The 20011-nt window shown below is 45.9% G+C and overlaps 4 protein-coding genes and 1 long non-coding RNA gene across 6 annotated transcripts; 1 reads left to right on the plus strand and 4 right to left on the minus strand.

The window, feature by feature from the left end:
- Positions 1–554: 554 nt before the first annotated feature.
- LOC125630027 (uncharacterized) lies at positions 555–6896 on the minus strand. 2 transcript variants are annotated; one of them, XR_012666403.1, is made up of 3 exons: positions 6454–6896; positions 2630–5631; positions 555–2477 (listed from the first exon to the last, which is right to left on the minus strand). It is a non-coding gene; the product is annotated as an uncharacterized LOC125630027 (long non-coding RNA). The 2 variants fall into 2 exon arrangements; XR_007354534.2 differs by having other exon boundaries at positions 4231–5631; positions 6454–6894.
- An 8045-nt stretch (positions 6897–14941) lies between these two features.
- LOC125629998 (histone H3) lies at positions 14942–15772 on the minus strand. The gene has a single exon (XM_048835381.2). It carries the CDS (start codon positions 15745–15747, stop codon positions 15337–15339), a length of 411 nt encoding a protein of 136 aa, XP_048691338.1. The 5' UTR covers positions 15748–15772; the 3' UTR covers positions 14942–15336.
- A 942-nt stretch (positions 15773–16714) lies between these two features.
- LOC125630011 (histone H2B 8) lies at positions 16715–17218 on the minus strand. Its single transcript, XM_048835398.2, has one exon. It carries the CDS (start codon positions 17167–17169, stop codon positions 16789–16791), a length of 381 nt encoding a protein of 126 aa, XP_048691355.1. The 5' UTR covers positions 17170–17218; the 3' UTR covers positions 16715–16788.
- A 259-nt stretch (positions 17219–17477) lies between these two features.
- LOC125630005 (histone H2A.J) lies at positions 17478–18072 on the plus strand. Its single transcript, XM_048835389.2, has one exon. The coding sequence runs from the start codon at positions 17512–17514 to the stop codon at positions 17899–17901; it is 390 nt and encodes a 129-aa protein (XP_048691346.1). The 5' UTR covers positions 17478–17511; the 3' UTR covers positions 17902–18072.
- A 752-nt stretch (positions 18073–18824) lies between these two features.
- On the minus strand, positions 18825–19516 carry LOC125629986 (histone H1.11R-like). Its single transcript, XM_048835370.2, has one exon. The coding sequence runs from the start codon at positions 19514–19516 to the stop codon at positions 18860–18862; it is 657 nt and encodes a 218-aa protein (XP_048691327.1). The 3' UTR covers positions 18825–18859.
- Positions 19517–20011: the final 495 nt, after the last annotated feature.

Consider the following 20011-nt stretch of genomic DNA (forward strand, 5'->3'; position numbering starts at 1 on the left):
AATGCCAAGTGGTGGTTTGAGAGTAAGCCCACAGTCACAGAATGGTGGTACTATATTGTCATGCAGACCTGGAATAATCAGCACTGAGCCCAGAACTTTCATGTGAGTAGGTCGTGTTCCTGGAGCTGTGTGAGAAGCTAACTCCAGTCCCTGGACTTGAGGATGAGAAAGCCAATAGTGGTCCAGAAGCAATTTGCTATTTCCCTTTAGAACCTGGTTACCCTGACTGGTGACAGATCTGTGGGCAATTAGTGTGATGTTGGCAAGTCAACTGTCAGTTCTGTAATGGTGGATGTTTACTAGGCGATTATTGCTGTGCTGTGAAGGTGGGCAATGTCCCTGAAATAATGTCAGACTTTCAGTAAATTATTATTTTTTTATTCATTTATTTCATATTAATTAACAGGGGGTGGTAGAACGGGGAATCATAATTACTGTATTGAGCTGGTCCTATGCCATTTGTATTCATTTTAAATCTAAGACTTCAGTTAAAAATGTGCATTTAGATGTGAATGTTTTCAGTGTTATTCTTTGGAGCATACAAAGCAAAAGACTGTTGTCCAAACTTGTTTATTGAAAGTTTTTAACACAGATGGTCCATCTGCCAAAAACTAAAGTGCAAATGCAAGAAAGCAGAACAAGTTGAGGAACTAGCCAGAGATCCTCCCCCTTCCTGTCTCTCCCCTCCCAGCCCATGCATTTCTACTACTCTGCACAAACCTAATTGCCTGGGGAGAAGTCCCACTCAAATACACAGAATTAACTCTGCGGCAGGGAGGAATTGAGACAATAAGTGATGGGGTAAGGAGAGTGGGAAGGGGCGGGACAGGGCATGGCCAGGAAAATTGAAAAAGGAGACAATTTAGCAGGGCAGGAGGCTGGAGCCCTAAACTAGGGCAAAGCAAGAGCTGCTTGGAGGCGAGCCAGCTGCTGACAAAAGGGGACTCATGATAAACCCACAGCTGGAGTTGACAGGAGCTAAGACCACGTAACAGATCCTGAACTCATACCACACACCATTACCAGTCAAAAGCACACAGACAGCTTGGACTGACCCAAAGAGGGAAGGGGATTGCACTAGTTTGGCACAGAGCGTGTATGTGTGTCTAGCCAGGCATGGGGGGGCGGGGACTGTTTTGCTGTATGCTGTGCCGGAGCAAGGGAGAGTGTATAAGCACTCCTAGGTATCCTGATCTGCGTCTTATCCTGGCTTTCCTTGGGTTAGGTAAAAGTGGGGTGCTTGTTAACTCTGACCCACTTAGGAGGAAGGGTTGGTATTTCTGCACAGGAGTATGGCTGGGGCCCCTTTCCCCAACCCTGGGAACCCTCCACCTGACAGGTGCAATTCCAAAACTATGCTAACCCTAAACAAAACAACCAACACTCAACAAACCTCAGAAACACAAATGGAAACAAAGTGCAAAAACCAGAAAATTAAAGTGTAATGTCAAACTTCATGGAATTACATGTTGTCACATGCCTGTTCTCTTTCCCCTGTGAAGGTACGGCACAACTGACCACGTGCACCTCCATTATACATGAAGTGGTTCAACCCCCTCCACCCGCCCCATGTTCTCAACAAGTTGCAGTACATGGCAGTGACTTGCTGTGACTGGCCCTGGGTTCAGAGGAATCCAGGATTGGAGACAAGCGTACCAAAGAGTCTCCCAGACATGCACTTCTGACTCTTTCTTTCATTTCCCAGTCTTTTCACCTCATCTCCCAATAATGTTGTAGAGAATCTGCCACCATTTTTTTCTTTCCACTCCAGCATCTTCCCTTTTGCATCCTGTTTTTTCAGGTCCAGTTCAAAAAGCTTGTTCAACCCAGTGCTCAAGTTGTGCTGGAATGCTCTGGAATGCTGTTCTGGCACTTTTTTGCAGACTCAGAGTATTCCAGTATTTCTGGTCCTGGGCCACGTATGTCCTTTCTGTCCCTGTCTGCAGAGCAGCCTCTGAGCCAGCAGTTTCTAATGCCAGGCCCAGGCAGGGAGCCCTCGGTAGCAGGAGAGCACAAAGGGAGCCAGGGATACTGCCACTAGGACTGGGCAGAGGAGCATGGGGACTGGAGTCACCAGGAACATAGGACAGAGCTGGAGCTGGATCTTGGTGATGTCAGGAACCAGATAGTGTAGACACCCAAACAACGGATCCCTTCATGGGAGCAGGAACCAGGAACAGGTAGTGGGAGGTGAGGATGGGAGGGACTCTCCAGGGAATCAATGCCTGCTCTCTTTTGCTCCCTCCCAGGGCTTCCCACTGCCCTGCTTTCCAGCACTTCTTTTTCAGGGCTGCCCACTGCCTCATGTTCTGGAACTTAGGACTTGGACACTGCTTTAACCAGCTGATAAATTCCTTTTGCGCATCCTGCAGCAGGTCATTCTGGATCTTTTTCTGCTGTTGCAAAGATTCAGCAGACTTTGTCTCACCATGAGGGGCCTCCTCAGAGAAAGTCTGTCCTTCCCTGGTTTGACAGACCTGGAAAGAAAGACAATGATACATTATTTTAATTTTATTTATTTAATTCATGGTTTTTGTTCCAAGAAACAAGTGTCTACCCCTTCACTCTAAGTTACAGTGAAGCAGAAACTGGAACTACTATCTGCCCTTCCATTCCATTTCATCCTTACTCTTTTCTGTTTGCTGGCTGCTGTGTGCCAGGTTTCCTGTTTCTGAGCAAGGCAATGGCAAGTGACTCCTGTACGTTATATAGCACAATTAATCTGGCAAGGGCTTTTGGGGAGTGGGGGTGCTCTGCAGGGAAAGATAGCAAAACAAACCACTGGTAGAAATGTGTTTTACATTATTTCAGGTTGTGGTGTGACGATGCTCCCCACAGGTACCCAGAGTTGTGAAGCATCTCACTACCCCCTGCCCTTCACATGAGAAAGCCTTATCTGTGCCTGCCATAGATCATCTCCCGAACTCCACCAGCAACGGGTAACACAAGCACTCCCCCCTAGGTCTATGCAGGCCCTGCTTTCTCACTACAGGGTGGCAATAGTCACTCTCCAACCCGCAAGCCCTCTGAGTACCTTCCTGGAGTGTCTAGTCCTTGTTCCACTGGACACTCACAGTAGTCATAGATTTGCTGCTTCCAAAGAGACCGTAAATCCCAGCTTGCCCAGTTCCCTTCAGATCACTGCACTTAGATATGCTTATAGTAAAAACAACTAAAAGTTTATTTAACAATGTACAGAGATTCAAGTGGAAACAAATGGTTACATATAAAGTAAAATAATAAGACACATTCTAGAACCAAGATTTACTTAACTTGATGTTTTCATGTCTTATAGACTAAGTCCTTCTAGCATTTTACAGCCAGGCTTGGCTGTGACCGTCTTTTCATAAGAAAGACACAGTTAGTTTTCATCCTGGGGGAAGGATCGAAGGTGTACCTCTACACGCCTACATATACCCTAACAATCCATTGTCTTTACTCATAAACAGGATCCCCTTCTGTTGTTTATTTCTTTCTGTAAATGTCTTCTCTTAAAGATTTTGCAATCTCTTGATTAGCATGTGTCTCAGTATGCAAACCAGCATCCATTGTGAGACATGTAATGCCAATACAGACATGACCAGACATAGATAAAAGCATCTAAGAGACTAACAAATTTAGATTTCCACTCTACATGGCTAAATTCAGTGCCTTGCATGACAGGTTTCAGAGTAGCAGCCATGTTAGTCTGTATTCACAAAAAGAAAAGGAGGACTTGTGGAGTAATTGGTTAGTCTCTAAGGTGCCATTAGCACTCCTTTTCTTTTTGCGAATACAGAATAACACGGCTGCTGCTCTGAAACCTGTCATAAAAGTATCTGTTACCTCCTGCTTGAAAGGAACTTGTTTAAGACATGTCACATATTGGTTACCTGCCTTAAGAACATAATTTTCAGCACAGAAACATAACTCTTTAAGTAGTATGCATACATACATTTTGCAAAAAGAAAAGTGATTATGATGACTAGCAGGCTACTGGCTCTAGAGAACTCACATCTCATCCTTCAGTGAATTACTAGGCATATATCTGACTTAGGGGATCCCTGTAAAACCCTTTTCATGGTTTTACTTGTATGAGAAGACACAGAGGTACAACAAACAGAGGTAGTGTTGTTATCTGCTTTTCATTCCCCTGTAGGGTTAGGTTGGGAGCGGGGGCATGCATGGCAGTTTATGTACTTATCCCTTGTATCCTCCTGCAAGACCTCAATGGAACTTCCATGGACGTACTTTGCAATCCTCTTCTGAAGCTTTTCTAGAGATGGCTGCCTTATTTCGTCCTCCATGATCAGGCACTTTCCCACACCACTCTGCAATAACTTGGCAGGCACCATTGAAGTAAACTGGCTTGTGGCATAGAGGCCTGGGCTGTTCAGAACTTGAGCAGCAGCTGTGGTCTCTGTGCCTTTGTTACCCTCAGGAGTAAGATATCAGCTAAATCATCACCAACTGTGGAAAACAGGTTTCAGAGTAGCAGCCGTGTTAGTCTGTATCCGCAAAAAGAAAAGGAGGACTTGTGGCACCTTAGAGACTAACCAATTTATTTGAGCATAAGCTTTCGTGAGCTACAGCTCACTTCATCGGATGCAATAGTGCCCATACGTGGTGCCATTGCCCTGTACTCATACCTGTTGAAGGAGCAGCAGTGATCTGGATGTTCTGTATGACTCTGCTCTGTATAACCTGTATGCTCAAAAGGTCTGTTACACTCCCTGCCCCTCCCCCACCTTTTGTCTCCTCTCCCTCTCTGAATACCTGTGAAGTGGCTTTCCCCCTCCCCCTCCCTCCTGGAATGCTTGTGGGATGAATGGGCTGGTTGAACAGCTGGAAGATCAGAAGAGCTCCCAGGTAGACAAGGCGTCTGGGACTCTAATTAGGCAGCACTCACACCCCCAGTGCATGGACACTGCATGGACACTGCCTGAGGTGGAGTGTGACCAATCGGACGTGGCCAAGTCATCTCTAGTCGCAGGCCATGAGGAGCAGGTCCTTAAAAGGGGAAGGGGCCACATGCTCAGGAGTGCACTCACAAGCTTGTACCTCCCATGAAGGCCCTTTGCCCGGACCGCCTGGCCAGTGGTTTGCTGCGTTGCATTCCGTTGTGCCTCGGGAAGACTTACCTTCATACACTTACCCTGAAGAATCCTGACATCTCCAGTGCTGTGCCTGTCCTGGGAGCATTAGTATTCGGGTCTGACTGTGACACCCCCGACACACACTTCTTTTGAACTTAGTTATCAGTATAATAAACGTGATGCTTTCTGCCAAACTCTCGTGGGTCATTAGTTCTCCCTAAGCTTACTAGCTGGCCCAATTTCAGGTAACAATACCCATGGAAATATGGGTTGATATTTTATTGTTTCATGCAACAGAAAAATTCTGTCCTCATCTTTTTCCCCTTTGCTCCCTCTCCCTAATGGGCTATTCTGACGATGGCTGGGGCTGGAGAAGGATAGTGTGCAGAGGCACACCAAAGTTGAAGTGTCAATAAGCATGCCTTATTTAAAACTTTTATGGGAATAAGTCTGAAACTTAACTTTCTGTTTTTATTATGACGATACGTGTCTGTTTTATCTGTTGCTGCTGCCTTTGTGTCCTTGATGGGCACCCCCTCCTGTGGAATGCCTGACCCTGATGAGAAGGAGAAAGAAGTGCCTCAGAGGGTGAATATGGCAGACAGAATGCAGAAGGAAAGAGTGGACAGGAGAAAGGCCCACGTGTCCCAGCAGGAAGAGGAGAGGGAGATGCACCAGGACATAATGGAACTTCTCAGACAGTGAACACAAATGCTGCAGATTCTTGTTAACCTAGAGGTCCACCAACCACAGCCTCACCACCCTCTGCAGTCACTGGAGTACACCAGTTTAGCAGGTCCCGATACCCCTCAACATTCCACTTCGCATCATAGGCTGCATCCCTACCCCTACCGCCCTATGCTAAGGGACAGACCAGAACCACAGCTTCATATACGCTGACTTGGGAGACCCACAGCTGATATATGTGTAGCCAAAATGGACTGAAATAGACAGGAATGTTTCCACCTTTCTAATTTTAAAGTTCTATTCCATTAATTTATTGTAGAAGTTGGTATTGTACTGCTTTATTTTTAATTGCACTTTTTCTTTGCATTGTTTTTGGTATGCAATACATTTCTATTTTTTTTTTTTTACATAAATTCAACTTCATTACGTCACAACATATGCTGCAGAATGCTTAGCACTACTCCATGCTCCCATTACTTGTAATCTTACAGGACCACAGAACTCCTAGGTTCACTGCAACATGCAGTATAATAATTATAAATGTACAGCAAACATCATATAATCTATAGGTTCATTAAAAGACTGTGTAATATTCATAAATGTACACGCAGCACTACACAATTCCTAACAGTCCCCAAAACCTCAGGGCCAGCTTAAGCACACTCTGCCATAGCACATTAATGTGGCTCACCATTAAAGTGCTCTTTCAAGGTCTCCCTCAGCCTCATAGCTCCGTGTTGAGCTCTTGTAATGGCCCTTGTGTCTGGCTGTTCCAAGTCAGCAGACAGCCGCTCCACCTCCGCCCTGGAGGCAACCCTTCCCCCTCTGCCTCATAGATATCATGAAGGACACAACAGGCAGTTATAAGCACTGTGATATTTTTCTCACTGCATTCCAATCTTCTGTGTAAACACTGCCAGAGTCTTTCAGATTTGCAAAAGCACGTTCGCCCGTCATTCTGCATCTACTAAGCTAGTAGTTGAATCTTTCCTTGGTGCTGGTGAGATGGCTGGTTTATGGCTTCATGAGGCAGGGGAGCAAGGGGTATGCTGAGGCCTTCAGGATCACTATGGGCAGGGCAATGTTACCAGTGATAAGCTGCCTGTCAGGAAAGAATGTTTCAGCTTTTAGCTTTCTGAACTGTCCTGCTTTCCTGAAGATGTGAGCATCATACACCTTCACTGATCAACCCACACTGATGTCAATGAAATGTCCCCAGTGATCCACCAACATTTGCATAACCATAAAAAGTAGCCCTTTCTATTGATGTACTCTCTGGTGAGATGGGCTGCTGCCAGAATAGGGATGTATGCGCCGTACATCACCCCACCACAAAACCGAACACCCTCGCCCGCCCCTACCCTACCCCTTTATGAGCCCTGCCCACTGCCTTGCCCTTTCTCCAAGGCTCCGCCTCCACTCACTCCATCCCCCCCTCTGTCACTTGCTCTCCCCCACCCTCAGTCACTCGCTTATTTTCACCAGGCTGGAGCAGGGGGTTGGGGTGTGGGAGGGGGTGAGGACATTGGCTGGGGGGTGCTCTGGGTTGGGGCCAGGGATGAGGGGTTTGGGGTGCAAGAGGGGGCTCCAGGCTGGGGGGGTGGGGCAGAGGTGTTCGGAGTATGGGAGGGGGGCTCTGGGATGAGGCAGGGGGTTGGGGTGTGGGACGGAGTACGGCCTCTGGCCTGGGTGGGGTGAGGGATCTGGGGTGGTGCCAGAAATGAGGGGTTCTGCATGTGGGAGGGGGATCTGGGCTGGGGCAAGGGGTTGGGGCACAGGAGGGGGTTTGGGGTGCAGGCTTTTGGAGGGAGTTTGGGTGCAGAAGGGGGCTCAGGGATGGGGCAGCGGCCACAGGTGGGGGTTCAGGGTGCTGACCTGGGGCAGAGCGGGGAGGGGCCTGGGGTGGAGTGGGGGTAGCGTGCGGTCAGGGCTGTGGGCAGAAAAGGTGGGAGAGGGAGCTAGCCTCCCCCAGGGAAGCTTCATCCTCCATCCATGACCATTCACATCTCCACTGAAAGTGCAGCTCTCGTTCTGGTTTCCCTGCACTGGAGGGCTGTGATGAGCTCGGCAAACGGATCCAGGAATATGGCCTTTCACATCTGCAAGTCCCACAGCCACTGCTTGGCGTGCTAAACCTGCATTATGACATGATCTTCGCCATCAGTGCTAATTTCTCAGGCCCAGAAGCAGTATTCAGCAATCCACAGCTGCTATATGAATGCCACCAACAACCTTGAAATGGTTTTCATTATGTCTCATAGCAATCTGTCCTCAAATAAATCATCATGTCCCCCGTTATTGCAGTTCTTGCTCTAGCCCTGCAAATACCAAAGGATTGTGCTTCCTGTATTTGCAATGTTCAGGACAATAGTGCAGCACTCTTCAGGCTCCATAGGTGCCAACTCCATGGGTGCTCCAGGGCTGGAGTACCCACAGAAAAAAAAATAGTGGGTGCTCAGCACCCACCAGCCAACTATTGATCAGCTGTTCGGTGGACCCCATCGATCAGCTCCTCCCACCCACCAGCGCCTCCGCCCAGTGGCGCTGAAACAAGAGGGGCCAGGGGGCCAAGGCCTTCTCACTTTTTGAAAATGGACAGACCTGGCCCATCCACCTTTTGCCAGGGTCGCCCTGCCCCCTTCCCCTCCTCTTCCCCCTGAGGTCCCACCCCTGGCCAGGTCAGCGGCTAGTGGAGCCCAGAAGGGGAGCCTGGGCAGTTGTGGGAGCCACATGCAACACAACCCCCCTCCCACCTGGGGTGGGGAGGGGTGGCCAAAAGCAGCCCCCTGCCCATGTCCCCGCCCCCTGGGCCCTCCGCCCGGCCCAAGGCAGGTGAAGATGTGGGTCCATAACTCCGCGCCGGCTCCCCACAGCTGCCTGCGTGGTGGCTCTTACCCCAACCCAGCTCCAGCCAAGGGGCAGGGCCTTGGAGCCACAGCCCAGCCATGATAAGAAGCGCATGGGCAGCTGTGGAGAGCCACAGTGGACCCTCCAATTGCCCTGGGTGAGGGGCCTGAGAGTAGCCCCCGGCCAGTATCCCCGCCCTCCGGGTCCTCCGCCTAGGCCAAGTGGAGGGTCCACGCTGTGGCTCCCCACATCTGCCTACATGGCTCTTATCATGGCCGGGCTGTGGTCAGGGTAAGAGTTTCTGACCAGCCACTCCACTCATATATGTGCAGTTCACTCACCACAAGCCTGAGTACTACAGTGGCGTACATAGCTGGCTTCCCACCTGCAGCTTCGAATAAAACCTCTTTTTGCTCCTTGGGAACCTCAAGAAATGTTATGTCCTCCAAAATGTGGCATGCTGGAATTGATAGAGGAGGCTTAGGCAAACTTGACAACCACCCTCCAACAAAGCCCAAACTGGCTTGCAATTTTTAGGAGAAAGTGGCTTTGATTTTTGACTTCTGTCTGCCTCTTTCACTGCAATTAACCTGGCTTTGTCCAGGGAGATTCTGTGTTCTGAAGTGTTCCTCTAACAATATAATGAAGTTTCACAAAGTAGCATTTTTTTATGCCTTGAAATACCAAAAGGAATTGTTCTGTGCTGAGGCACTGAGACACTTGAGGTATTAACCTTCAGTGTCTTGTCCACTTCCAGTTCCACTGACCTCAAAAGACTGGACATCTTGACCACATTCCAGTAGAAGCATCGGTCATCACAACACCGTCATGGTGCCTTCCAAAGGGAAGTGTTTTTGAGATGAACTTATGGTTGATATTCTGGACAGAGCCAACAAGCAGGTTCAATATCAAGGAGAGAGGGACTTATAGCAAGTGGAAAGGCAAGATGAGAAGCAAGCAGAAAGGCTCAGGCTAGACGCAAAGCTAGAGGACAGAATTTCAGTGTGGGAGCAGACACTTGCTTTGCAGTTCCTGGAAGAAGAACAGCAATTAAGGGAGGAAGATAGATCACAGCAGAAAGAACTGTTTGAGGAGCTGCTTTCACTAACGGCTGCAAGACTGCAGTCTCTAGGCTCCTGCAATGCTGGCCCCACAGCCTGAGTCCCCTCCGTGGTACAATGTGCAACAGACAAGGACCAGTTTGGACAATTCCATGGCTTGGTGGACCAGGCAATTGAGCCCTATCAGGGGGTGGACAGGCCAAATGTATCTCCTGCAGACCACCATGCTGAACCCTTTCTCCCCACACCCTGTGATGCCTCTATCCCCCACACCCAGTGACCATCGCACAGCAAATATGTAACAAACGGAAAGAAGAACCGGAGGAAGGACAGGGGGATACACCACAATAGAGGGTTTTCTTCTTGGAAATTTTCTCACTGCTTGCACTTGTTCACACTTTGTTCACGGTTTTGTTTGTTAAGGAAAAGTTAGCACATGTGACTCCATTTTGGTTTGGGGCCCACCATTGTTTAAATGCCAGCACATCATACACCAGGAGGAGTAATCCTTAGATATTGAATCTATATTGAGATTAAAGAGAGCAAACTATTGGCACACAATTCCCATAAGTGGCCTCAGCGTAGTCTGGAAACCCCATATTCTCAAAACCAGCAGCTACTTCAAGAATATCTTTTATGTCCACCACTTGGTGGTAAACCACCCACCTGATTACCTCAGAAACCTCCAGCACCACTTTACCTGTAGGTAACTTTCCAACACCAAGCTGGTTGGCAACAGACCTGTAGCAGTTTGGGTAGCCAGCTTCCAGATGGTTATAGTAACGTGCTTCTGGGCCAGCATGGCCACCCTCAGGCATGTCCCTTAACGCTGGAGGGTCGGGACAAGATGCTCGCAAAGCTCCAGAGAAGTTGCTCTCTTCATACAAAGTTCTGGACCTGCCGTAGGTCCCATCCGTCCGTGCTTGTGCCCCTGCTCCAGAAGTACTGATCTACATAGGGGCATCAGTAGCTTTACTGAATGTCATGAGCAGCGTCACCCAGTGAGAGTCTGCCATATCTGTGTCCGCCTCCTCCTCCATCATTAGCCTTGTCTGGTGTCTTTTGGTGGGTCAGAAAATGCTGCTGGAATGTCCACCAACTTTGCCTATGATGTAGGCATGCCCAGACATGACCAGGCAGGCATATTACACCTATGTCTGACCTGCTTCTTCTTATTTCATCATGGGAGGAGGGGGGTGGGGGAAAGTGTGTGATCTCTGCCAAAAGCTAAGAACTAGCTGATTGGCAGAGTTACTGTGAGACATTTGTACGGAAACTATGTTAAGAGATATGTAAAATGTGGGATACTCTGTTCCTAAGCTGCTGCAGGTGAAGCATGTCACCTGAGGCAGGTGGGGCGCAAATACCTCAGCCAAGAGTGAGAACAATCAACATCATTCCAGCCCTGTGTTTACTGCACCAGGCGCAGGCCTGATCATTTATAAAGAAAGACTCAGAATAGGGCACCACCAGGGCTGATCTGAAATGAAGTTAATGGACTACCCTGATTATGAAAAGAAACAAAATTTCTGGGACTATATAAGAAAAGGAGTTCTTGTGGCACCTTAGAGACTAACCAATTTATTTGAGCATGAGCTTTCGTGAGCTACAGCTCACTTCATCGGATGCATACCGTGGAAACTGCAGCAGACTTTATATACACACAGAGAATATGAAACAATACCTCCTCCCACCCCACTGTCCTGCTGGTAATAGCCTATCTAAAGTGATCAACAGGTGGGCCATTTCCAGCACAAATCCAGGTTTTCTCACCCTCCACCCCCCCACACAAATTCACTCTCCTGCTGGTAATAGCTCATCTAAACTGACCACTCTCCAAGTTTAAATCCAAGTTAAACCAGAACATCTGGGAGTGGCTAAGTCATTATGCAAGGTAGCCTGTTTCCTCCTGTTTTTTCCTACCCCCCCCCCCCGCCCAGATGTTCTGGTTTAACTTGGATTTAAACTTGGAGAGTGGTCAGTTTAGATGAGCTATTACCAGCAGGAGAGTGAGTTTGTGTGTGTATGGGGGTGGGAGGGATGTGAGAAAACCTGGATCTATGCAGGAAATAGCCCGACTTGATTATGTAAAGAGTTGTCACTTTGGATGGGCTAGCACCAGCAGGAGAGTGAATTTGTGTGGGGGGGTGGAGGGTGAGAAAACCTGGATTTGTGCTGGAAATGGCCCACCTGTTGATCACTTTAGATAAGCTATTACCAGCAGGACAGTGGGGTGGGAGGAGGTATTGTTTCATATTCTCTGTGTGTATATAAAGTCTGCTGCAGTTTCCACGGTATACATCTGATGAAGTGAGCTGTAGCTCACGAAAGCTCATGCTCAAATAAATTGGTTAGTCTCTAAGGTGCCACAAGTACTCCTTTTCTTTTTGCGAATACAGACTAACACGGCTGTTCCTCTGAAACCTGGGACTATATAGGAGAAGAAGAAAAGGTGCAAGATGTTATCCATTATGCATGTGGCACTCTGCCATCAGGAGTGTCTACTGAAAAGTGAAAAGAACAGAAGTACTTGGATCCCAGCTATCGTGACTGGAGGAGCACTGAAAGGGTTAGCAATTACCTGAGAAATGCCTTCTTACACTGGAAATGAACTTAATAAGCATAGGTTCTAGATTGTATTTTATTTTTTTCTTTTCTCTGTAGCCTGGTGTTTCCAATCCTTTTACTTACGTCTATTTTGGATCTTTTTCTTAAACTGAGTTAAATAAACATATATTTAGATTTACTATATACAGGTCCAAGTGCCTTGCACGAAAGAGAGTGTTGAACTGAAGGGAGAGTGGTGAGCTGGGGTACACAGAGACAGCAGACCCCTGTACATTGAGGGTGTCCAGAAGAAAAGGGATTGGGCACTGGAGTGTAACAAGGTGGAATGTGCTAATTGCTAGCCTGCTGCAGAGTGAAGAGGAAAAGAGCCGGGTTCACACACAGAGCCCAGGGAGCGGAGTGCTTATGCTCCCATAGGCTCATTCGGCCAGCCGAGATGGAAGGATTTTTCCCTTGAGCTCAGGCAAGGCTCTCTCTCACTGTAACTAGTAGTGATTCATCCTGTACATTTCGGTTAACCCCTGAAGTGTCACAGTGCCCAAAAGTCCGCTAATGTTTTTATAGATATATTTTCGCACTGTGAATGTGTCATTTACAAGAATCTCTCTCTCTGTCGAAAACAATCAAATCTCCTAAAACCAGCAGATACTCGAGAGCGGGGATGAGGGGGCAGGGGGAGAGCAAGGGGGGACACGTTATTCATATATTCAGAAGTGACAGAAAAAACTGTCAAGACAATGGAACACCGGACAAGGACTGGACTTTGGATTTGGATTTTTTGTATTTTTCAGAATAGCCCGCTCCGATTAAACTTTAGAAATGGCGGGCGGCGGTAACACACAGACTGCAGTGAAAGGAAGATGGTGTGTCAGGAAATCTGATTGGTCCGATTTTGCTGCAGAGTGCTCACTCCTGAAACAGCGGAGCATTAAACCACCTCCCCCACCCCACCCCCGCTCAAAAAACAACAACAACAACAACAAAAAAAACAAGTAGCAACAGCCAATGTGAAGGTCAACAAAGATTGTTACGCTGGTAGAAATTGATCTTCCTTTTGTGCGTGTATATATATGTTTACTCCTAGAAATCTCCCACGGCACTTTATCAATCGATTTGAGCATAGTGTATATGCAGTTAAGACAAGTCTGTTGCTAAAGCTAGGGCGGGTCATAGTCTCAAATAGCAACACGAATAAGACAGACATCACTTTTTAAAAGTGTATTTTACAGACTATAGCTAATTGTTCTACTAGAGGAAGCACGAAAATATGCTGGGAATTTCAAGTGACCACCCTGTAGAATTGTGTTCTTAGAAGATCAACCGGAAATGGGGAAGGGTATAGGGGGTGTAACAGAAAATGTGTCTTGAAAGCCGTTCTTGTTATAGTAATATATTTAACGCAACCCCCAAGGCTAAGGGGATATGTGAGTTTCCATTGAAATTATAACTGTAGACTTGATATTGATTTTCGAACTACTAAATGGGGCATTGTTTTCTCTGAAATCTATTTTTGGGTTTATTGCATGCCTTGGGAAATCTCAGCCCAGCTGCATACAGAATGGAGGCGAGGGAGGGAATTGTGCCAAAAATGACCATCTTTCCCCCAGGTCAGACTTGGGGGGATACGGGTAGCTTCATGGAGCGCGACCGTGATTATTTTGTATTTTCACATCTGGTGGTCGTAGGTAAAGAGTTTGGGGAAAGACCCGGCAAAGTACCACAGCAGGGTGCAGACTGAGGGATAACATCCTGGCTCACCGTAGGGGCATGAAGCGTATCTCGTGACAGATCTAGCGAGAGATCAGCGATGGTTTTCTCGGACCTATGCTGAAGCTGAACTCGCCAAGCAAAAGACTGATGGACATGGATTTGGGCTGTGCTCTGAAAGGGCAGGAGGATATTTCATATGGATTTGATGGTCAAATCCACATTATGAATAACATATTTGCAACACAAATGCTCTTTCCGGAATCACTCAAACATCCACCAGAAGAGCTGACTCTCTATTTTTAACCTATCAACTATTTTGTAAAAGCCACAGAATATACTGAAATTTAGAGGGAACCACCTAATATGAAAAAGCTGCCAATAACTACAATATTAGGCAAAACATTTAGATTTTACTTTTGGCTCATTCACACAGTGTGGCTTCAGATAAAAAATAAGCCCTGTTTTTGTTTGGTTTTAAAAGAATATGAAATACCCGTTATATTTTACAATTCATACACTTTTCATGAGGACAGGGCCAGGGATGTATTTCTTATAAAATATACACATATTGTCTTACAAAAAGTTGCTACCCTTTATTTCTAAGTGCTAAATTCGAAAGAAATTAAAAGCTGAAGAAGACTGTCATCTAACATCGTTAATTATATTCTGTAGATATAGAACTGGTCAGGTAGAAAACCAGTAACCCAAAGGTATTTTTAAGGTGGGTTCTAAGACATACCCGTCATTTTTGCTCTGAAAGATAATATTTTATTCATTGCGGCTCAGCGTGTGTATGGGAATCGGGGAAAGTGAAAAATTCAGGCTTTGAAAAGTAATCATGATTTCAAGCGGGGGTCTGAAGAGGGATAGATACTGCAAGCAGCGAGTCATTAGTACAGTCATTTTGTGCTTCTAACTCTTGGCTTTGTGGGGCTGAGTTAGCTAACTGAAATGTGGAAAGTTAAAAAAAAAAAAAAAAAAACCCGGTGGGTGTTAGATTTTTATTTATGATTATTTTACTTACCAACAGAGTTCTTCCCCTGAAAATGTGAGCGGCCATCAAAGTAACCCGCAAGTTTTAACTGATTCTTCCTTCCATCCTGTCAAAAAAATGTTAACCGTCTTTCTAGCGCAACTTAAACCAAATTAAACATTTATTAATTAATTTAAAAGGTCTGTTAGTACTAGACATTTCTTTCTGTAAACGAAACATGCAACTAAATTGTCTACTCCTTACTAGACCGCAATCTTTTTGGTACTCTTACTGTTCGTACAATCCATTGAAATATTAAAGCAGAAATACAGCTCCTTTCAGTGTAAATGTGGTGGCTCTTAAAAGAGCCTTTTGGGGTTTTTTTTAGTTGGTTGCATGAACTCCTATTAGAAATTTAAGCTCTCTCCCCGCGGATACGGCGGGCCAACTGGATGTCCTTGGGCATAATGGTGACTCTCTTGGCATGAATAGCACACAGGTTGGTATCCTCGAAGAGACCAACTAGATATGCCTCACTAGCCTCCTGCAGGGCCATAACAGCCGAACTCTGGAAGCGCAAGTCGGTCTTGAAGTCCTGGGCGATTTCACGCACCAGGCGCTGGAAGGGCAGTTTGCGGATGAGCAGCTCAGTGGATTTCTGGTAACGGCGAATCTCCCGCAAAGCCACGGTGCCAGGCCGGTAGCGATGAGGTTTTTTCACTCCTCCAGTCGCAGGAGCACTTTTACGGGCAGCTTTAGTAGCCAACTGTTTACGGGGAGCTTTACCCCCAGTAGATTTGCGAGCTGTTTGCTTTGTCCTAGCCATTCTCACTAACTACGAAAACCTGCCTTCAGACAAAGGAAAACAACACCCGCTGGAGCAAAACCCTGAATATATAACCAAAGTTTTCCTCCTGATTGGCTAGCGAAAAAGACAAACTCCATTGGACAATTTTAAATATTTGAAAAGCCCGCGCTCTGCTGGGAGGGAAATAATTGACCCTTCCCGCCTTTTCTGCCCTCCGGTAGTGCCTATACCGCCTCTGCCTCCCGCACCCTCCATGATCTGATTTCACAGAACACTCGCTCCCTCTGGCCCACATAGCCTCGATTACGCTCTCCTAGTAATTTAATAAAGCCCTATTTTAATACCTGCTGGTTTTTCTCTTTAAATCCTTCGCTCACCGCTTGAAAGCGACAGATTTGTGATATAGGATTCTGAATACCTCCCTCCTCCTTACAACACCCCCCCACCCCAAACTGCGACAGATAAGAAGGAAATTCATACCACATATGCCTAAAGTTTGGTAGGGAATTCTATTTTATATTGCACTTTGGGGTTATCTAGAGGGTGACAAATAACCTACAACCCTTCTCCTCCCATCACCCACAAAATAAGCAACATGATTTTTTATTAACGATTAAGAGCAAATAGAAATAGCTTTAATATAGTATAGTTATTGTCCTGTGAAGTGTTTTACTTTCCTGAAAACCAAGATGTATATGAGAGATTGGCTAAGTAAAAATTCAACTACGTGCATAGATTACTAAACATACAAGCTACCACGTTCATGTTTTATTAGAATGCCGCCAAGCATATAAGTAAGAGTTGAAGGAGAACCTTTGATCGAAATAAAGATTTGAGACGTCGCAAGTAAGAATAGAAATTTAAATGTTTAGTATACATTTCCTAGCAAATCAGGATATAATCTAGATTTTTTAAAAAATGTATTTCCTGTAAGGTAACATTTTTAGAACAATCACTTACCCTAGTCAGGGAAAACAGAAAAAAGTGTTGAGAGCTCTTTTATTGAAAATGTGGGTGGCTCTTAAAAGAGCCTTTGGGTTTTATGTTCTTTGATACAATCTACTTAGAGCTAGTGTACTTGGTAACAGCCTTAGTACCCTCAGACACCGCGTGTTTGGCTAACTCGCCCGGCAGCAGCAGTCTTACAGCGGTCTGAATCTCCCGGGAAGTGATGGTCGAGCGCTTGTTGTAATGCGCCAGACGAGATGCCTCCCCTGCGATACGCTCGAAAATATCATTCACAAAGGAGTTCATGATCCCCATAGCCTTTGAAGAAATACCAGTGTCTGGGTGAACTTGTTTCAGCACTTTGTACACGTAGATTGAGTAGCTTTCCTTCCTAGTCTTTCTACGCTTCTTATCTCCTTTCTTCTGGGTCTTAGTGACAGCCTTCTTAGACCCCTTCTTAGGAGCTGGAGCAGATTTCGCTGGCTCGGGCATATTGAGATTTGTTGCTTTCTCTAAATGACAAAAACAACGTACATATAATGGCGGCCACCCCCCTTATTTATAGGGGCCTTATGCAAATAAGGCGCTTGTAATCTTTCATTTTTTATTGGGCCTTAGCTAAAGGAGACGTCACACAAGATAAATCCTACACCCAATTGGTCAAAATAAAATCCTCATCACCATTGGTTGGAAATACAATGCAAATTTTCAGCCAATCGTGAATCAGTTTCTGTGCCACAAGGAAGGGATAAAAAGGCAGGATTAGGGCGGGGCGCTCCTAATTTCAGATTTTGTTTTTTAAAAAGTGCTTTAGTTTTATCAACTAGAGAATCAATGTCCGGTCGAGGAAAGCAAGGAGGTAAAGTAAGGGCGAAGGCCAAATCTCGTTCTTCACGAGCCGGCCTACAATTCCCAGTAGGTCGTGTGCACCGTCTTCTCCGCAAAGGCAATTATGCTGAGCGGGTGGGGGCTGGCGCCCCGGTCTATATGGCTGCGGTGCTGGAGTATCTGACTGCTGAAATACTGGAGTTGGCTGGCAACGCTGCTCGGGACAACAAGAAAACCAGGATCATTCCCCGTCACCTGCAGCTCGCCATCCGAAACGACGAGGAGCTCAACAAGCTGTTGGGGAAAGTCACGATCGCTCAAGGGGGTGTCTTGCCCAATATTCAGGCCGTGCTGCTGCCCAAGAAGACTGAGAGCCATAAGGCGAAGAGCAAGTAAAAGTGACCATATACTAAATCAACCCAAAGGCTCTTTTCAGAGCCACCCACAGTAGCAGAAAAAGAGTTGAGTTCCTAATACACTAATCCATTATATACACTTCAAAAACCAGAAGTTCTGAGTAGTTTAAAATGAAGAAAATATGGAATAATAAAGAAATATGTGCCTTGATTCCTTCTCATTAAGTGAAATTTTGTCTTTATAGACTGATCAGGGTGAAAGCTTAAATCACGTTCGTTCCACCGTCTTCCTTATTCTGAGTTAACCAGGGCCAAGGTTACTCAGACATATTTTTCGTGAGTACTAGGTTATAGACGGAAATCAGTTAAAAATCGAGAATTAAATTTAGAAAAACTGGTGTAATTTTGAAACAGTTACCCGTACAAATTAAATATTCTGGTGTAAATAGAGTAGATTCACTTAATTCAAACTGAAAAAGGGGAGGAAGGGAAAGGGTGTCATTGACCAATCCTTGTAAAACGCGGATTTTTCAAATTATCCAATTGCTAAAAAGCGCGGACTTTTTCAAATATTCCCCCAATACCCGCAAAAAGACTTTTCCAACAGCTAAGCAAAATAGACAGAGAAGGGCGTTCTAAATGACAAGCAGACTTTCATTCTTAGCTGGCGGGACGAGCTTTAACAGCAGAAAGTCTAAATAAATAATGGCTAGAATCCCTGCTAGCATAGATTTAAAAAAACTTAACACAACCAATTTTACAGATTTTTCTAAATTGTTTCTGGTTCAGAGATTAATTTAAAGTGGTTTCTTAAACTGTATAGAAAAAGGAGTATGAGTTTTTGGAAGGTTAACTGCTAAAGCGGGTTCTCCACCAAAGCAACCTTTGATACACAGAACACTAGGTGTTTCAGCACCTTTGGGGAAGAGGGTGGGTGGCTCTTAAAAGAGCCGTTGGGTTTGTTTGCACGAGACTCTTAATTTTCTCTTCAAACAGTTTCACTTCTTCTTAGGCGCTGCCTTCTTAGCCTTTGCTGCTTTAGGTTTGGTTGGCTTGGGCTTGGCAGCCTTAGGCTTCACCGCCTTGGCCTTAGCCGGGCTCTTAGCTGCCTTTTTGGGCTTGGCAGGTTTGGCCTTTTTCGGGCTCTTGGCTGCTTTTTTGGCTGCGGCAGCCGCTGGTTTCTTGGCTTTTTTCGGGCTCTTTTTTACGGCCGCAGCTTTCTTAGGCTTCTTAGCGGCGCTGGCAGGTTTCTTGGCAGCTTGTTTCTTAGGTTTTGCCGCTGGCTTTTTCTTAGGTGCCTTCTCCTTTGTCTCACCCGACTTCTTGCTGAGTTTGAAGGAACCCGAGGCACCGGTACCTTTGGTCTGTACCAAAACGCTTTTGCTCACCAGACTCTTTAGCCCCAACTTAATACGACTATTGTTTTTTTCTACATCGTAGCCTCCAGCTGCCAGAACTTTCTTAAGAGCAGCCAAAGAGAGCCCTTTGCGTTCCTTAGAGGCTGACACTGCCTTAGTGATCAGCTCGGTCACGCTGGGGCCCGAGGGCTTCCGGAGTTTCGAACCCGCTGCCGCCTTCTTTCCTTTTTTAGTTGGAGCCTTGGAAGCTGGAGCAGGGGCAGCTGCTGCTGCAACTACAGGCGCAGTTTCAGACATGGTCACAGACACGTTACAAAATCGGAAAGAACATGAACTGAAGTGAACTAGCCTGATGCCTGTTATTTATAGGGAGGGGTCACTGTCTGATTGGTGCGTTAAAGACCCGCCCCGCTGCAAACCAGAAAGGGCTCTTCTCTCCTCTCTTATTTTGTGTTTCTTCGGAGTCAATAAAGTGTATTTTTTGCACGATATTTGCCACCAAATTGTCCCCTTTCTCACCCAAATTAAGTTGAAACAGGATATTTTCATTCATTAGTGTTTCCTTCAGTAAATAATAAAATTGCATTAAAAAAAAAGATTATAAACCCTGAGTACTGAAGCTGGATGGACAGCGGGAGACAGAACATTTTCATTTTCTTTGTAAATTAAAAATGTCCCTTTGTTAAAAAGATCAGAGAAATAATGTAATGCTATTCTTTTGATGGTCTTCTTCTAATTAGGAAAGAAAGCCAGTGATTTGTATCAATGAATTCATTATAAATGTATTTCAAA

This window comes from Caretta caretta, chromosome 1 (genome assembly GCF_965140235.1).
Source record: "Caretta caretta isolate rCarCar2 chromosome 1, rCarCar1.hap1, whole genome shotgun sequence".
Classification (NCBI taxonomy): Eukaryota; Metazoa; Chordata; order Testudines; family Cheloniidae; genus Caretta; species Caretta caretta.

Coding starts and splice junctions, on each gene's coding strand:
- LOC125630005 (XM_048835389.2), top strand. CDS start 17,512: ATGTCCGGTCGAGGAAAGCAAGGAGGTAAAGTAAGGGCGAAGGCCAAA.
- LOC125629986 (XM_048835370.2), bottom strand. CDS start 19,516: ATGTCTGAAACTGCGCCTGTAGTTGCAGCAGCAGCTGCCCCTGCTCCA.
- LOC125629998 (XM_048835381.2), bottom strand. CDS start 15,747: ATGGCTAGGACAAAGCAAACAGCTCGCAAATCTACTGGGGGTAAAGCT.
- LOC125630011 (XM_048835398.2), bottom strand. CDS start 17,169: ATGCCCGAGCCAGCGAAATCTGCTCCAGCTCCTAAGAAGGGGTCTAAG.